General features: G+C 36.3%; 3 protein-coding genes across 3 annotated transcripts in view; 2 read left to right on the top strand and 1 right to left on the bottom strand.

Moving 5' to 3' along the window:
* Positions 1-17,331, top strand: part of slc6a1l (solute carrier family 6 member 1, like) — a 112,252-nt gene that overhangs the window by 46,638 nt on the left and 48,283 nt on the right. The gene's annotated exons all lie outside the window — the stretch shown is intronic.
* Positions 2,021-7,717, top strand: ftr64 (finTRIM family, member 64). Its single transcript, XM_079622423.1, has 6 exons — positions 2,021-2,680; positions 3,452-3,547; positions 4,062-4,295; positions 4,806-4,962; positions 5,074-5,133; positions 5,500-7,717. Exons 1-6 carry the CDS (start codon positions 2,090-2,092, stop codon positions 6,024-6,026), a joined length of 1,665 nt encoding a protein of 554 aa, XP_079478549.1. The 5' UTR covers positions 2,021-2,089; the 3' UTR covers positions 6,027-7,717.
* LOC307003698 (protein mono-ADP-ribosyltransferase PARP11-like) lies at positions 9,946-16,184 on the bottom strand. The gene is made up of 8 exons (XM_079622425.1): positions 16,008-16,184; positions 15,375-15,527; positions 15,142-15,262; positions 14,953-15,028; positions 14,762-14,834; positions 12,959-13,086; positions 12,584-12,735; positions 9,946-11,693 (listed from the first exon to the last, which is right to left on the bottom strand). The coding sequence occupies exons 1-8, from the start codon at positions 16,056-16,058 to the stop codon at positions 11,377-11,379; spliced, it is 1,071 nt and encodes a 356-aa protein (XP_079478551.1). The 5' UTR covers positions 16,059-16,184; the 3' UTR covers positions 9,946-11,376.

Below are 17,331 nucleotides of genomic sequence, written 5' to 3'. Positions count from 1 at the left end.
AAGTACGTGCAAACAAGGAAAATGAATGACACACACCTGAACTAAATTGTTTTATTAACCAAGTTTGGGAGGAACATGATCAAACTCAGGACTCAGGGTTCGGTCCATATTCTGAGCTCGGAGCCCTCCCCTCGGACAGCACGCCAAATATGCATACTGCTTTAGTTTACGCATCTGATTATTTGTAAGTGTGAACTTGTGAAAAGACAGCTAATCTGAAACCATGACAACAAACTAGAAATGGTGCAAGTCAGGGCTGCGCTCCATGGCGCCGTAAATGGAGGGAGGAGCCATGGAGGAAGACTACCAGACAACACCATGGAGATGACCGGAGGCGATGGTGAAGCTGGAGATGGAGCCCACCTTGATGAAGGTCCGCCGGAGAGCTGATGAAAAAGAGAGACGCACGCCGATGACCTAGGCGGCCGTGAGAGAGCTGCAGCGACGACCCAAGAGAATCAGGGATCTGGAGGGTAGAGGTTGAGCTGGAGCAACCGAGGGCGGAGATAGCCCCAGCCGAAGGGGTGGAGGGACGAAGGAAAGCTTCCAAATGCAGAAGATGGCTTTTCTTCTCTCAGACCGGATATGTACAGATCCTCCGTTCACCAATGTAGGCCTAGATGTGTTTGGCCCATGATCCATCTACCTACATCGGACAAGAGGATGTCTGGCACGTGACAAAAGAGGGACGGTGATCTTCACTTGTCTCTGCGTAAGGGCAGTCCACATTGAAGCAATTGAGTCGTTGGATACCTGTAGTTTTATTAATGCTCTCAGGCGCTTCTTTGCTGTCAGATGACCAATAAAACTAATTCGTTTGAAAAACGATGATAAGAGTGTTCCAAAAATGGTTGCTCTTGGATATTCAATCCTCCTCATGCCTCCTACATGGGTGGCTCCTGGGAAAGAATGATAGGGATGGCAAGGAAGATAGACTCCATGTTCCTTCAGCTAGGGCACATACAACTAACTCATGAAGCGCTCACTACTTTTATGGCTTAAGTAACTGCCATCATAATTGCTAGACCTATGGTGCCGGTGTCTACTGATCCAAGTGACCCTGCTGGTGACTTTGGAACCAAAGATCTTTTCCAGTGTCAATAGCGACAGGTCCAACATCTGGCTAACATTTTCTGGGATGGATGGAGTAAAAAGTTGATCCCGTTAGCATTGTGCTCCTCAAATATAGCCACAAAAGAAATTAATGGCTAATGGGAATTATGCAGACCTTTCCAAGTAAAGAAGGAAAAGTTCGCAAGGTGGAAATAAGGGTTCCAAGATGGCACCAAGCTCTTCCTTATACCAGTAACAGAGATTGTTGTACTCCTTCCTCCAGAGTCCAAGTTAAAGTAGTGTGTCAGTGGTGTTACTCTTAGTGGTGGTGCTCAATCACGCCAGACGGGGAGTGTTCTGTTACAATAATTGACAGCATTAATGATTGGTAGTAGTTTGTCTCCCCCTACTGGCTGTTCTAAGAATAATGTATTATAATGCTGTCATTATCATATGTGACTGATCATATAACTAACAAGGGAATACGTGCCTTCCATGCTGCTATTCTATTCACTGAGTCAAGAAACAGTGAATCAGAATTCATATTCAAATTGGTTTGATTAAATAAATGTTTAATTGTTTTAATAAATAAATAAACAATGGCTTTAGTAAATCATAATTATGAGATTGCATAAAAATGGCAAATTACATAAAATGCTGAAATTATTAGATATTAAGTAATAACTATGAGATAAAATTTTTAAATTGACATACCACCATGTCATAATTAGCCAATAGATCAAAATGTATATATAAAATGTAAAAACTATAACATAAAAAGTCGAAATTAGAAAATAATGAATGATAATTATTAAATAAAGTCCAAATTTGATGTGAAAGTATGGACTTCATTAGACATTTATAGCATAAAATCACAGGCAGTAGAAGAAAATAGTGTTTGAGACTTGAGCGCCCTCTATCGGCTGACTGCAGTTTTGCACCCTCACAGTTTCACTTTCTCAAAGACGAAACTAGGAAACTCATCAATTCACAGAAAGAAGCTGTGAATTGAGCTGCTGCTTTATGTCTCTGTAAAATGGCAGAAGCTAACATTTCAGTGGCTGAGGACCAGTTCAGCTGTTCAGTTTGTCTGGATCTACTGAAGGATCCAGTGACCATTCCCTGTGGACACAGTTACTGTATGTACTGTATAACAGACTGCTGGAATCAGGAGGATCCGAAGGGAGTTTACAGTTGCCCTCAGTGCAGACAGACCTTCACTCCAAGACCCGTCATATGTAAAAATGTGGTGTTTGCTGAAATGGTGGATAAATTGAAGAAGACAAAACTTCATGAAGTTGTTCCTGCTCACTGCTACGCTGGACCTGGAGATGTGGAGTGTGACATTTGCACTGGAACAAAATACAAAGCCATCAAGTCCTGTTTAGTGTGTCTCAACTCCTACTGTCAAAATCACCTCGAGCAACACAATCATTTTTTTAAAGGTAAGAAGCACGACTTGATGGATGCCACTGGCAAACTACAGGAGGTGATCTGCCGTAAACATGATAAACTTTTGGACATCTACTGTCGTACTGACCAGCAGTGCATTTGTTATCTGTGTGGAATGGATACACACAAAAAACACGACACGGTAACAGCTGTAGAAGAGAGGATGGAGAAGCAGGTATGAACACATTCTAATGCAAACATTGATTTTAGCTGCTTTACTCTTTTTGTATAAAATCAATCAATATTGCATTATCAGTGCTAAGCATTGTGTATCTTTTCATGGAATTGCATTCCTAATGAATGTCCTTGCAAATTGATATTTAATTATACAAATTTAAATGTGATATATTTAAATATGCTTAACTTTAACACCAGAGCAAATGTAGTTGGTTTGCCATTTAGCGAACTGTATTATTTAAAATATATGAATTATTTGTTTAAGGTTTAAAAGTATATACCATTTTAGGTGAAAATTTGACATTTTCTACGTTCATAATACATGCCAATTACAGGGCACTCAATTAAATTTGATTGAAATATATAATATAAATATAGATAGATAGATAGATAGATAGATAGATAGATAGATAGATAGATAGATAGATAGATAGATAGATAGATAGATAGATAGATAGATAGATAGATAGATAGAAGGGATTTGTGGTAAATAAAGGTTTAATTGCTAGAAAAAAGACAAAGTAATTCTTGATCTAAACCACAATAATTGGTCGGTGTAGATTTTGTTTTGTTCACGTTGTTTCATTCATTAATTTATTAATGTATTGCTACTGTAATTTCTGAAAATTATATACAGAACACTATGCAAAACAAATGTTATCTTTAGATTCCACTTTTACTAAATTCAAATTAAATAAATAAATAAATGGAGGATTTTTTTAATATTTGCACTATACTACAACTTGTACATTGCGTTTTTGTCCTGTAGGAAGAGCTGAGAAAGACACAGACTGAGTTTAAAAAGAGAATCCAGCAGAAAGAGAAACAGGTTCAAAAGCTGAGAGAGACTGTAAAGTCACACAAGGTGAGTTTTGACAACACGATCTCATGAAATTGCGTATCTATACCACGAATGTTATTTCTCATAGTATTTACGCCAACAAATGTCTTTTTTTTTGTGTGCATATGATACGCACTGAAAACCCTTGGGTACACTGTTAGAAATTTCTTGTAATTTTACAGGAAATTCCTGGCTAATAGTTGCCATAACTTTACTGTTAACAGTATACAGTATACAACAAGTGTAGTTACAATAATAATACAGGACTGTCTATTAATTTCCCATGATGCATTGCCACTTACAGTAAAAAGACAAATACAATACATTGTTGTAAGATTTACTGTAGAAATTACATCAATTGCTAACAGTGTAGGATTAGGGGTGGGGAGTGTGTTCGTACACACTATAAAGTGTGTATAATGTACGCAAAAACGGCGTATCATATGCACGCAAAAACTATTTTTGCTGTATAAATGGCACGAGAAATAACATTCGGCGTATAGATACGCACTAATGTCAGGACTGTGTGTCATTACAGCGCTCTGCACTGGCAGCAGTGGAGGACAGTGAGAAGATCTTTACTGAGCTGATCCTCTCCATTGAGAGAAGACGTTCTGAGTTCACACAGCGGATCAGAGATCAGGAAAAAGCTGCAGTGAGTCGAGCTGAAGGACTCTTGAGGCGACTGGAGCAAGAGGTCGATGATCTGAGGAGGACAGACGCTGAGCTAGAGCAGCTTTCACACACAGACAATCACAGCAGTTTCCTCCAGGTAACGTTATTCTTAAAGCAGGTCTTTAGTTACATTCTGATTGGCAAGTACTGTTTACTAAATTCAATGACTCTTTAATCATTAAAGTGGCTGGCAAAGAATTTTCAGCATCATTACTCCAGTTTTCAGTGTCACACGATCCTTCAGAAATCATTATAATATGCTGATTTGATGCTCAAAAAAACTTGTTATTATCAATGTTGGAAACAGTTGTGCTGCTTAATATTTTTGTGAAAATGATACATGATAGCCTACAGACTTTTTTTCAGGATTGTTTGACGAATAGACAGTTCAAAATAACAGCATTTATTTGAAATAGAAGTGTTTTACAATGTATTTACTGTCACTTTTGATCAATTTAATGGGTCCTTGCTAAAAAAAAAGGTATTAATTTCCATGCTTTTAAATGCAGTTTATAAAAACGGCAGGGAAATCTGGTTTAATTTATTCTGTTTGTTTTGTGAAAAGTAAAATGTATGTCTTTTATGTTATGTTTGTCTTTGTCTGTAGAGTTTCCAGTCTTACTCTGTTCCTCCCGAATATACAGATGTACCCATCACTTCCTCCTCTGCAATTTTCTTTGATGGTGTGGCAAAATCTGTCTCCTTGCTTAGACAGAAATTTGAGGATTTCTGCAAACCTGCGATAGAAATGATATTGGGTAGAGGTGAAGTTCTTAAGGTTTATTTGTGTTCGATTATTAGACTTCATTATGTAACATGTAGATGCAATTGCATAAAAATGATCACCCTTTGAATCTCTGTTGTTGTTTTTATAGTGACATACATTCAGATCATTCCCACCCCAGACCCCAAGACAAGGAATGAATTATTACAGTGTAAGAGCTCATGATCCTCTTTGAATATGATATAATGATATTTAAATGCTTATTTCTATGACCAAATAAGCTCCGCAGTTTTTTATTGTGGGGGTCAAAACATATAATGCAATACAATGATGATGGACAGATGTACAAATAAACGTTCCTCACAATTCCTCAAAATAAAGGTTCCTAATAAGTTATAAATCAAGTAAATCAAGTAAAGTAAAACACATTGTGAAAACACATTTTGAAAACACAATATGTTGTAAATAACAAAAATATTGAAAATAATCTTAATTAAATTTGAGGTAAATGTGTATACTATGGTAAATAATATATTTGAATGTATACATTTGGTAATATATCTTTTATTTCCTCCAGATTTCTGTCAGCTCACTCTTGATCTAAACACAGTGCATAAACGGCTTTGTGTATCTGAAGCAAACAAAATGGCCGCCGACAGTGGTACAGTCCAGCAGTATCCCGATCACCCAGACAGATTTGGTTATCCTCTTCAGGTGCTGTGTAGAGAGAGTGTGTGTGGACGCTGCTACTGGGAATTGGAGTGGAGTGGTGATGGTGGTGTTGGTATATCAGTGTCATATAAGAGCATTAGTAGGAAGGGAACTTCCGATAAGTGTGTGTTTGGGTTTAATCGGCAGTCCTGGAGATTGTTCTACGGTCTATCCGGTTGCTCATTTTACCACGATAAGAAACGGATTAAACTCCCCGTACCAACCAGCTGCTGTAGAATAGGAGTGTATGTGGATCACAGTGCAGGAACTCTGTCCTTCTACAGCGTCTCTGACACAGTGACCCTCATCCACAGAGTCCAGACCACATTCACTCAACCCCTCTATCCTGGGTTTTTACTTTCTTATGGATCCACTGTAAAATTGCACTTGTGAAAAAAGAGTGCTTACTATAAAAGCAATGCATACTTTCAAAGTGGATGTATCTTACTGAACATACTTAACCATGTTAAGCCTGACATTTGAAACAATAGTTAAAAAAAAGAACGTTGAAAACGTATTGAAATGGAACAATTTATTAAACCTTTATAGTCTAAAAATAATGAAAAGGTTTTTGTTGAGTTTCATATTTGACACATCAGGTTTGTATGGCTTATATAGTACAATACAGGAGAATATGGAGATTATACTCAAGTAGGAAAAAAAAAGAGGCCCAAAACTGAGAAAAACAGTAACAATAACAGTATAGGAAACTTAAAATACATATAAATATCAGTTGTCACTCTATCTCTCAATAATTTGTCTTAGTAAGATGATCTTTAAATGCTTAGTTAATGTTCAAAGCTCTGGATTTTTATTTTTTTTTGGGGGGGGGGGGGGGGTGTCATAACATAGCATAACATATATGTCATGCAATACAATGGCGACTTTTCAAATAAATGTTCCTATGTATCAAATCTATTTAACGTAAACGTATTTAATCAAGTATACCTAATAAGTCTAGTAAGTGTTCATCTTGATATATTATTAACAATATAACATTTATTTATTTGCATGTTTACTTTATAAAAACCAGTAACGATTTAAAAGCATAAGGCCTCATCATGGTCCACAATTACATACTAAAAGGCCTATTAATTGCTAAAAAGTAAAAACAGTATCAATCAGACAACAGCAGGCAGCAGGTAGATTGTAAAGACGTTTTTCATCAAAGTGTTGATCAGTTTTGAGGCCTTAAAAATGTGTGTATGAAACATGATTTAGTAGGCTTTATGGGGTTATGTATGTAGTTAACAACTTATGGCGTTGGAACTTCATTTTACAGTATGTAAGTGATATGGAATTACTGTTAAAATTTGACTTTTAAGCAACAAGTTCAACTTTCAAGGGCTTTTTGACACTTTAGTAGACTTGACCAAAGCTAAGTGTAATTGTGTAATTAATTCGAATGCACTTTAAATATATACTTACTTAAGTATAGTGTTGTGTAGCATGTACTCAACATGTTTTGCTCAACATGTTTCTGAATAAACATTCTGGAACAACGTTCCAATCAACCAAACAGATTTAAGGGACACGTTTACAGTTTATGTCAAGTTTTAGCTTACAACCAGGGTTAGGTTCTTCTACATCAGTGTTATTCACCAATCATTACCCTCTGATTTTTGGGAAAACGTATGGGCAGGGTTAGGTTTAGGGGTAGGGATAGGGTTAGGACTAAATTTTCAGACAGGAATGTTGTTCCAGGATCAACAAAGTTTTTTTTTTTTGTGCAATTCTGAAACCTAATCAACTATGCTTAAAATGTATTGTTATTATAATCTTGAATCTGCATATATTCTTTGGTTATTTATAATTGTATATAAATATATCTGGCATTACATTTGAATGTCATTATACATCAAACATTTAGGCTACATTTTGCTGTATTTTAAGCACAACCAAGGATGAAAGAAGTAAGGAAAATATTAATATCTAGTAATACAATAAATACTACTATAATTCTCTTCACATCCGCCATATGGATATCACAACAATTGACTGAGAAACTACTGTAAAAATAATAATAATAATAATAATGTGATGTTTGATAAATCAGGTCTGAAAGTAACAAATAAATCCTTTGGAAATAAATGCAGAAGTGTGCGCAGTTTTATGGATGAATATATTGGGTCAATATGATATACACAATATGCTTTATTTATTTAAAAAAGAACAGAAACAGGAAGTTATTTGAATTTCATTTCCCAGACAGCAACCATAGTGTCGGCCCCGATCTGGTACACGTTGAATCCACACATACCTGATCTGGGTCTGGGCCGACACTACTGTATGTTGCTGTCTGGGTTACAATATGTATATCATATATTCATGATTAATCACGCCACCGGTCTCGTGCCGTTCTCTCACGTCCCTCGACCTCGTCCTGTTCGGCACATAAATATCAATATAATATCAAAAGCCAGTATTCCATTAGGATTATCCCAACCAACATGCACAGAGAATGTGATCCAGGCACCTTTGAGATACTATAGAGGGTTTTCACAGACGTCACGTTCTGGGCGGTAACCCGGATGCCATTATGGAGGTACTCGGATGTAAACAAAAGCATGGATCGCACTGTGTATGTAGGGGGAGAGTGGGGTGAGTTGTGCCAGTTTTTACTCAAAGTGACTTTAAAGTGAGGCCATGACAGGAATGCCTTCAACTTAAGGATTTACATATTTCAGGATGTGGTGCATCCCTGAGAACAATAACTTTGGATCTGAAATAAATTGTTTCAGAAATATAGCTTTTGGGAAAAAAGTGGTCCCGTGGCACAACTTGCCCCTGGTGCGGGGTAAGTTGTGCCTTTGGGGGAATACGTTGGGGTAAATTGTGCCAGTGATTTCTGAAGTAAAACAGAACATTTTAATGTTATGAACTGTAATGCTATATAAAAGCAAGACAAATTCAATACAAAATTACTCATTTAAGGTTTATTTCGATATTGTCACCCTATTAAACTGTTAGAATACCATAGCATGCGTTTTTATATGGTAAATTGCATAGGGATTTTGTATTGAACATAACTCTGGATCACAGTGTCACAGAGACAAGAGGGCGGGCTCATTTTACTCAGACGACCAATCAGTCTCTCAGGATCATTGTGAAGCTATCAAGCCACGCCCTAGCAACCATTTAGAGCACCATAGCAACACCATTTTTGATATTTGTGAGTCATTTCAGGCAAAAAGGCTTTGGCAATAGATGCCTTTTGACATAGAACACTGTCTGTCAATTATGTAACATATAAGAATAAAGTGACTAGGCTAATTTCTAAACATCCTGTGATTTAGGCCACTTAAAAACTTAATAAAACTTCTCTTTAATAACATAGTGTAAACTCAAAACTGAAATCAGTGTTAGCTAAATTAAACAAATGGCAGGTAGGCCTAAGTCAATCACTGATGATGAGGCATGCCCATCTCCTCACTTCTCCAGATTATTCCCTGTGAGTATGGAGGTATAGGTGGTCTGGATCTGGCACAACTTAACCCAGGCCCTTTGGCACAAATCACCCCAGACCCACAAGTTTGAAAAACTAGCATGATCCAGCAGTTAAGAGCTAACTTTATGCTAACTGTATAGACTCATTGTATAGCATGCTAAAGCACTAAAACATATGTGAAATGTTTTCAAACGTGTCTATACTTGTTCAGACACTACAATCAAAAAACCTTAATCATTGAAATTTTACTTTGAAAGCAAAAAAAAACTGTTTTTTGAGCTAAAATGTGTTTACACTCATGCCAGGTGTCTCTCTTCTTTGGAGGATGAGTAAAATTGATTGCTTTTCAAAATGATGTGGTCACATGACCAATTTCTCCTATTGTTTTCCAGAAACAAGGGGTGGAACTACTGGCACAAACCCCTGGCACAAATCACCCCACTCTCCCCTACGACTGAACACATTGTTGCACTAATAAACCACAGAAAAAACAGGTGGAAGCTGCAAAATCATATAGAGAAGGACTTAGTAAGCAGGAAAGAGCGCAACATTTTGACAAACTAGTTTATATGTGGTAAAGATCCGAACGAGCTAGCTTCTCAAGCCCTTACTGCAATTCTTCCTTCTATTTCTTATCCCGACATAGGCTAGTCAGTCGAAAAAAACACATGAAATCCGTTTCAAGCTACATCCATATGTGGTTTGAAATCCTAAAAAAAGTGTAAAGTGGTTTGAAATGTGGTTTGACATCCTATTCACATCAGCTTCAGTCTGAACACTTTGATCGGATTTCGCGTGGTATGCGACTCTCACTCTAAACATTGTTATAGGGAACATGCTGAAAGTCGCTGCCGAAACAATGCTGTGTTGTTGCAAAGTGCAGGACGAGCAGAATTTTTTTATTTTTGAAACCGGCACAGACAAGAGCGTGGAAAAAAAGCTGTAGCCTACATAACAGTAGTCTGTTCAGTTCAGTGGCATTGTTTACGTTCAGTCTCTCCAAAATGGCCGACTTCCGGATTGACGTGTAGTGAAAACCCTCTATTTTGCTTTGAGATTCTTGACATACTCTATACTAGTATAGAGGCAAAAACCCAGAATGATTTTTCTTCCTCATATGTGACAGATTAGGATATCAGAGTGATCACTTTGAACATAACATTTTGAATTCGAATCGTACTGTATATGGAGATAAATAGGTATCAGATTATTTGTAACGTGACTTCAGTGTGATCAGGCTGTATGGAATTCAAGTGATTTAATGCCATCAAGATTAATAAATTGAAAATGTTTGATTAATTTGGGAAGAAACCACCCAGCAGAACAATATTGAGGCATTAGACCTCAGTAATATATCACCAGTAATAATATAAGGCAGGGGATGTATAGTAAAAAAGAAAATATTCAAACATTTACAATCTATTTTCTAAATGTATTATTCTTATTGTGACTCATCCATGCATGTTTCATTTTCTCTATTTTGACATTGTAAGTTTTATTAAAAATGTCAACTTGATGTTTCACGAAATGACAGACTTTTATTTGTTGACATACGGCAGACTTCTTCAATCATCCAATCGTCTGCAAGAGATCTGCCTCCACCCAGTCAACAACTGATGGATAGAACCAAGTCCCCACACTACAGTTTTGTTTGTCTTTCAATAATTTGTTTCACTCGGTCACAATACGGAAGAAAAGACCAGTCACTAACTAATTTTCATCGCGACTAAGAGGTCATCAGATTTCCATAAAATGCATGTTTAACAACAGTTTTTTTGCCTTTGTTTTTGAAAATACACAAGAGGTAGAACTATGGAGAGGTAGATTATGGAACAATAAAACTAATAATGTTACAAGTGCAAATTTGAAAAACATAAACTGAGAACTTTATGGAATCACTTTCTGCCAACATTATTATTATTATTTTTTCACAAGGCAGGATTTCTGGATATTACACAAGTAAATAATACAAGTTATGGCCTTTTTTAAAAGAAAAAAGAAAAAGAAAAAAGAAATTAAGAGGAAAAACTGGTTCCCAGTTCAACATTTAAATAAATGTTATGAAAAACATCAAGTTGATATAATCCATTTAAACAATAAATATATTACTCATATATATGTTATTTTTTCTCCCTCAGCCCTCTAGTCACAGTACATTGTTATATATTTCATAGTTTTTCACCAAAGGCACTTTTGCAGTAACCGTCCTCAGCACTCTGCTCTAAAACTCCCACAACTCCACGGTACGGTACGTTCCGTTAACAGTTTATGCTGACTTTCTTTTGGTCTCTGACATCAGTAAAATTCAATTAGGTATTCCGGGTAGATCTGGTTGCTGTCGAATATAACAAATATCTTAGGGTTTATCATGTCATCCACACAGCTGTCGAAAAAGTTGGCAATGCTCGTGTCTTTAGAAGGAGGTCTGCAGTACTGGGGATGACCCAGTGTGTATTCCCCAACCAGAACCCGGGCCAGGAACATGCACTTGTAAGGCGGGTCACTCTGGAAAATAGCGGGAGCCATACCATGTCTCTGTAGGATAAAGTTATGCTTGCTAGTCGAATGGCAAAACTTGCTGGAATATCTTGCGTCGCGTGCAAAATAGCTTCCTGTGAAGACAAAAAATGTATGTATACAGTGTAAAAATGTTCTATAATGAGATTTCAATAGTAGTGGAATATGTACAATTAACCCTACGCCAAAAAAAAAAATAGGCAAATTAAGTTTTATTCCAGTAAAAATTTAAATTTCGCACCATAAGAAAATAAATATGCTTTAGTAAATCATGATGAGGAGATCAAAATTCAAAAGTGTGATGTAAAAAGTAAAAATAATTATTTGCAACTCGTATTTGCATATTTTTATCTCATCCAAAGCTGGAATTGTGACATAAAAAGTCAAAATTATGCACTGCTAAAACAATTATGAGATACAAAGTCAAAGTTGTGATATACTAAGTCATACTGAGATAGTCTATATTATGACAAAAAGAAAAAAAATTGCGACATAATTGCGACTTATTCTCATATTTGAGACAAAAATGTGAATAGCGATAAAGAGCAACTTTTTTTGTCATTATGACTTTTATGTCAACTCAATTGCAACTTATCTCATTATTATGACTTAAAAGCATTTTTTTTTTCATTTGTGGAAGAAATGGGCTTCCATGTACAACATATTTAAAAATGCAGTCTAAATATCCTGCATCATTGCAGATTTTCAGTGAAAAAGTGAACAAAATTATAATTTGGCTCCAGGACACTGGATGTATGATTGACTCTTTTTTTTTTTTTCACGATTTTTAGAGCTTGACAGCCCTGTCCACACCCACTCTGTCACTGTATGTAAAAGAGCAGCGTGAACATTCTTCAAAGCGTCACTTTTTGTGTTCAATGAAAGATAGAAGTCATACAGGTTTGGACTGACATGAGGATAAATAATGACAGTTGTCATCTTTTGTGAATCACCCCTTTAATGCAAAAAGACTCATGGACTGTACCTTTGCCGTAGACGTCACCATGACTTCCTGTCAGACGCCAATCAAAGTTGTATGTACATATGGCCTGTATGTTACTGTGGCCAGTTCCGTGAAAAAGCATCTTTTCTTCAACGTTTATGGCATGTTTTATCTTTCTCAGCTGGGCCTTTTTCCTGTAATATATTAGCATTTTTTTAAATAAAAAACAAAACAAAAATGTCATACCGTATATTTAAAGTTTGATTAAAAGAAATGGTCAAAAAACATTTCAAAATGAAAATGAATAACACTGTATTTGCTTAGAAACCTTGTAATAAGTGTGATATGCAGACAGTGAGTCATTGTTGCAATATAAAGATTTTCAGGTTTGTTTCAAATATTGGAAAATTAGTCAACCTGCAGAAAAACTCCCACAAATCCAGGTTCTGTATTCTCTGAATGGATCTGATGGACTGGCTCATGGTTCTCTCATATAACCGGGCGACTTCTTTGTACTCAAACGTATCTCTGCATAGAGCAATAAGCTGGAGAGAAACAGTCACAGTCAAACAACGACAACAACATTTATTGATAAAGCACACATTTAAACACTATGAACTATTACCGGTATATATTTTGGGGAACAGCCAGACAACGCCTCGTATACAAACATGATCATTTTAAAATCAACCCTGAATTTAATGGGAAGCCAGTTGAGGGATGCTCAAATTTCCCCTATTCTCGCATTCCTCGTTATATTAACAGCATAACTGTTAATATAATTTAAATAAACAGGGGTGTCAAGCCTTACTGGAAGGTAAAACTGAGAATTGTCGTCATAACAGTGATTAGGAATGTTGTATTTCTGAAAAATGTAGGCCAAAGGAAGCATATAAAGCAGGAGTGGGCAAACTTTTTGGCTCAAGGGCCACAATGGGTTTTAATATTTGACAGATGGCCGACCCGGTAGCAGCAAACACATTTATGTTGTGGCAACGTCTGCGCGACATTCAACAACTGAGAGACGACGTTCTGACAATTCATTTTTTATGCTATAAACAGGGGCGATTCTATAGGATTCTATAGGATTTTAATTTTAGGGGGGCACAGCCCCCCAATGAGGGTATGATTTAAAAAAAAAAGTAATGCGTTAGTTTAGGGTCTAATGCTCACTATTAACTAGTTTCATTAACATGCAAATGGCAGGGTTTTATAATCACTGAGGTCCTGAATGTTAGTAGGCTAGCTAGGGGGGTTAAGGTGTTTCCTGAATGTTAGTAGGCTAGCTAGGGAGTTTAAGGGGTTTCCTGAATGTTAGTAGGCTAGCTAGGGGGGTTAAGGGGTTTCCTGAATGTTAGTAGGCTAGCTAGGGGGGTTAAGGGGTTTCCTGAATGTTAGTAGGCTAGCTAGGGGGTTTAAGGGAAAATTTTGATTTTGATTTCCACATATCTACACATGTGCATTTTAAGATGTTTCGAAGGCCAAACAAATTGGAAAACAACAGCTTTAAAACCATATCAGTGGGCAGAATAATTAGTTTGCCTGATTATTTTTGTGATTCGTTTAACATTTATGACCTAAAAAACTGTCAAATATGAAATGTTTAGTTTAGCTACTTACATCAATATCTCGCACTTGACCGTAAGCGCGTCGAGTCGCTCTGCTCAAATTAGCGCTCTGAAGCTTTTGTGAACATAAAGCCCGCCTACTTTGATTTGATTGGTCATCTCAAATATTCTGACATTGACAGACCAATGAGGCTCATATGAACACACACACACACACACACACACACACTGTCCTCTATTTCTGACGTGCTCTGCGCCGCTGCGGATTGAAGATCCGAATCTGAATCTGATTATAACAAGACTGAAGCGAGTTCACGCAAATTTGTGTAGCCTACACTTAATCACAAATGTATATATAACGCAAAGTATTGCAGGAAAAAGGCAAAATTAATGCAATCTTTAAGACATTTTTTTTAAATACTCGACGGGTCGGTTTAAATAGCCTGTATGTGGCCGGCGGGCCGTAGTTTGCCCTCCCCTGATATAAAGAGAAAACAATAAAGGTCCTAAAATGGATCCCTGATGCACACCAAGAAGCAGCTGATGAAAAAAAAAAACTCAACTGAACAAAAACGAATTGTATCCTCTATGTAAGATGCAAACCACTGTACAGTACAGTCAAAATTAATTCTGTGTCATTAATTGTTTTTACCTGATAGGGTTCCTCTGTATTAATTCTTTCCCAGTGACTGGGTACAGGAAGAGCTGGGTTATCGCAGATAAATCTGTGAAACGGAAAATTCAAAACAAAATTTTATTTAAAGTAATAAATAATACAAATGTATAATATAAAACATTACAATATAAATGTTATAATAATAAAAGCTGTATAAAAGAGCTTACCTAAAGTCAGTAGCTGAATGCAATGCCCTTTTGATTGGCCTTTCTTTTCCAGTAGTCACATTGACTTGTTTCATAGCTAGTGACATGATAGAGTTGAGAAAATTACAGTAAAGATGCATATCACAGCCCTCATGGCATTATTACTACAGATCTAGATAACACAAATCTATGCTTTGCTAGGTAACTGACCAGAAAAGTCTAATTTATAGGTATATTTAGCAGTATAGAAGTCCATTGAAGCTAGCTGATTCTTGCAGTAGTTTTGTTCAATTTGCTCATTGGTGACAGAACACCCTGTGCTCGGCACTTCCTGTAGTGAAAAGGAAAACAGCATGATGTGATCAGCAAAAAGGCAACTTATGAATCGCCATTCATATTAGTCTAATCTATCAGACTGCAGTTTGATAAAGCGCAGTACATACTTCAAACATGTGCCAGACGCCACACTCGGCAAGGTAAAACCAGTGCCACTTTGTCTCTGATGTGTCCATTTCCTCCTCACATGATTCTTCATCAGGGGGCTTCTGGAGGACCCCTGAGCTCTCCAGATGTTTTTCAGTAGCCACACAGTGCATCTGTAAAGCAAATACACATGTATTACGATTTGGTAAACTTTCAAGTGTACCTGCTTCATTAATAACAAGCAATTCATCTGAAACAATTCGTCTGTTTGATTTCACAGGACGCAATCTCATTCAAACTATATATTTTGTAACTAAAACATGCTGGCTGGAATGATCAAATATAGTTATACTTTCTAATTGTGTTGACTCGGTGTCAGTGATGTAAACGTCACACAATTTAGCGTCGGTCCAGACCATCCATATACTCATCATCCATTCATCAATCTTTCATTTTTAACTATTTTAATCTTTCCAACTAGGCTTTCTCCAGCCTACATCAAAGTTTATTTACAAAATGTATTCATGTCATTCATCTAATTTGATTTTACCGGTCGCGATCTCATTAATAAGGGATATTTGTTTACTAAAACATGCTGCAATGATAAAATAACATACTTCTTGCATTGAATAGTATTAATGTATCGCGAATACCTTTCGAAAAAGCCTCGTTCCTCTTGTTGTTTTGAACAATGTCGATTTCATCTAAATTCGTGCAACATTGTTTCTTGTCTGATTACTGGTTCTGTTTCGTTTTCCTCAATCTCTTGTTGTTGTGCGCTTCACTTCCGCATTCGCAGCTGTGACGTCATACGTCCTTCAACTACTAACATTATTCAATAATAATACCAAACCTAAAATACATAATTAAAAAATATAACCGAAGGAGACACATGGATTAATAAGCTACAAAATGCAATAATAATAAAACTATTAAATAATATGGACGCATTGCTTTTGCATTTGTCACAGCAAAAGGACTTGCCTACTAGAAATATGTTCCTTTGTTAGAGGTAACACATTTTTCTTTAAATTGCAGAACTCAAAACGGCAGTACAAACATTGTTTTAAAAACCACCCACATCCTTTTATTTTATTGTTACTCCGTAAACTATAAAAAAAATAGGCCTACACCGAAATCAAATAGCTTATCGTAATTTTTTATTTATTTGCAACACATTTAATTTGTCCTAATCGTGACTTTTTTGTTTGCCAACAAGCAGCAATAATAAAACATTATTTCATTTTAACTAATGTAGTTAAACCAAATGGACAAAACTCCATTACCATTGCTTGGTCATAAACGCGCAATTAAACTTAAAGGGATAGTTCACTTTAAAATGAAGATAACAAAACAGTTACCAGGTACCATTGACTTCCATAGTATTTCTTTTTTTGTCCTACTATGGAAGTCAATGGGACCTGGTAACTGTTTTGTTACTAACATTTTTCTAAATATCTTCCTTTCTGTTCAGCAGAAGAAAGAAATTCATACAGATTTGAAACAACTTGAGGTTGAGTATATGATGACAGAATTTTCATTTTAAAGTGAACTATCCCTTTAAGTTGGAGGGAACAGGGAATTCAACGCTATCTCACGACCAATTCGAACGAATTCGTAAGAGTGAGTAAAAGGTTATAATTCGTACGAATGTGTACGGGTTTAGGGGCGGCCCAAGGGTAGTTCGTACGAATTCATACGAATTGGGCAATTTTAGCAAACAGCGAACGAATTCGTACGAGTGTGGTCATATGAATTCGTACTCGTAAAAATTCATACAAATTGCCGTGAGAGTAGTCACGTGTTTGCAAGAATCATATCTATCTATCTATCTATCTATCTATCTATCTATCTATCTATCTATCTATCTATCTATCTATCTATCTATCTATCTATTCTATCTACAGTATCTATCTATCTATCTATCTATCTATCTATCTATCTATCTATCTATCTATCTATTTATATTATATATTT

Source organism: Phoxinus phoxinus (assembly GCF_949152265.1).
Source record: "Phoxinus phoxinus genome assembly, chromosome: 9".
NCBI classification, from domain to species: Eukaryota; Metazoa; Chordata; class Actinopteri; order Cypriniformes; family Leuciscidae; genus Phoxinus; species Phoxinus phoxinus.
The sequence above is the reverse complement of the archived record's forward strand: the minus strand, read 5'-3'. Positions and strand labels throughout refer to the sequence as shown.

Bases quoted from the DNA above. Each gene is read 5' to 3' on its own strand.
- ftr64 (XM_079622423.1), top strand. From the start codon at position 2,090: ATGGCAGAAGCTAACATTTCAGTGGCTGAGGACCAGTTCAGCTGTTCA. The intron at 2,681-3,451 runs GTATGAACACAT...TTTGTCCTGTAG, and splicing joins AAGAGAGGATGGAGAAGCAG to GAAGAGCTGAGAAAGACACA. The intron at 4,963-5,073 runs GTGAAGTTCTTA...TTGTTTTTATAG, and splicing joins AGAAATGATATTGGGTAGAG to TGACATACATTCAGATCATT.
- LOC307003698 (XM_079622425.1), bottom strand. From the start codon at position 16,058: ATGAAATCGACATTGTTCAAAACAACAAGAGGAACGAGGCTTTTTCGA. The intron at 15,528-16,007 runs GTATTCGCGATA...TTTGCTTTACAG, and splicing joins GAACGAGGCTTTTTCGAAAG to ATGCACTGTGTGGCTACTGA. The intron at 11,694-12,583 runs GTACAGTCCATG...TTGTCTTCACAG, and splicing joins TGGTGACGTCTACGGCAAAG to GAAGCTATTTTGCACGCGAC.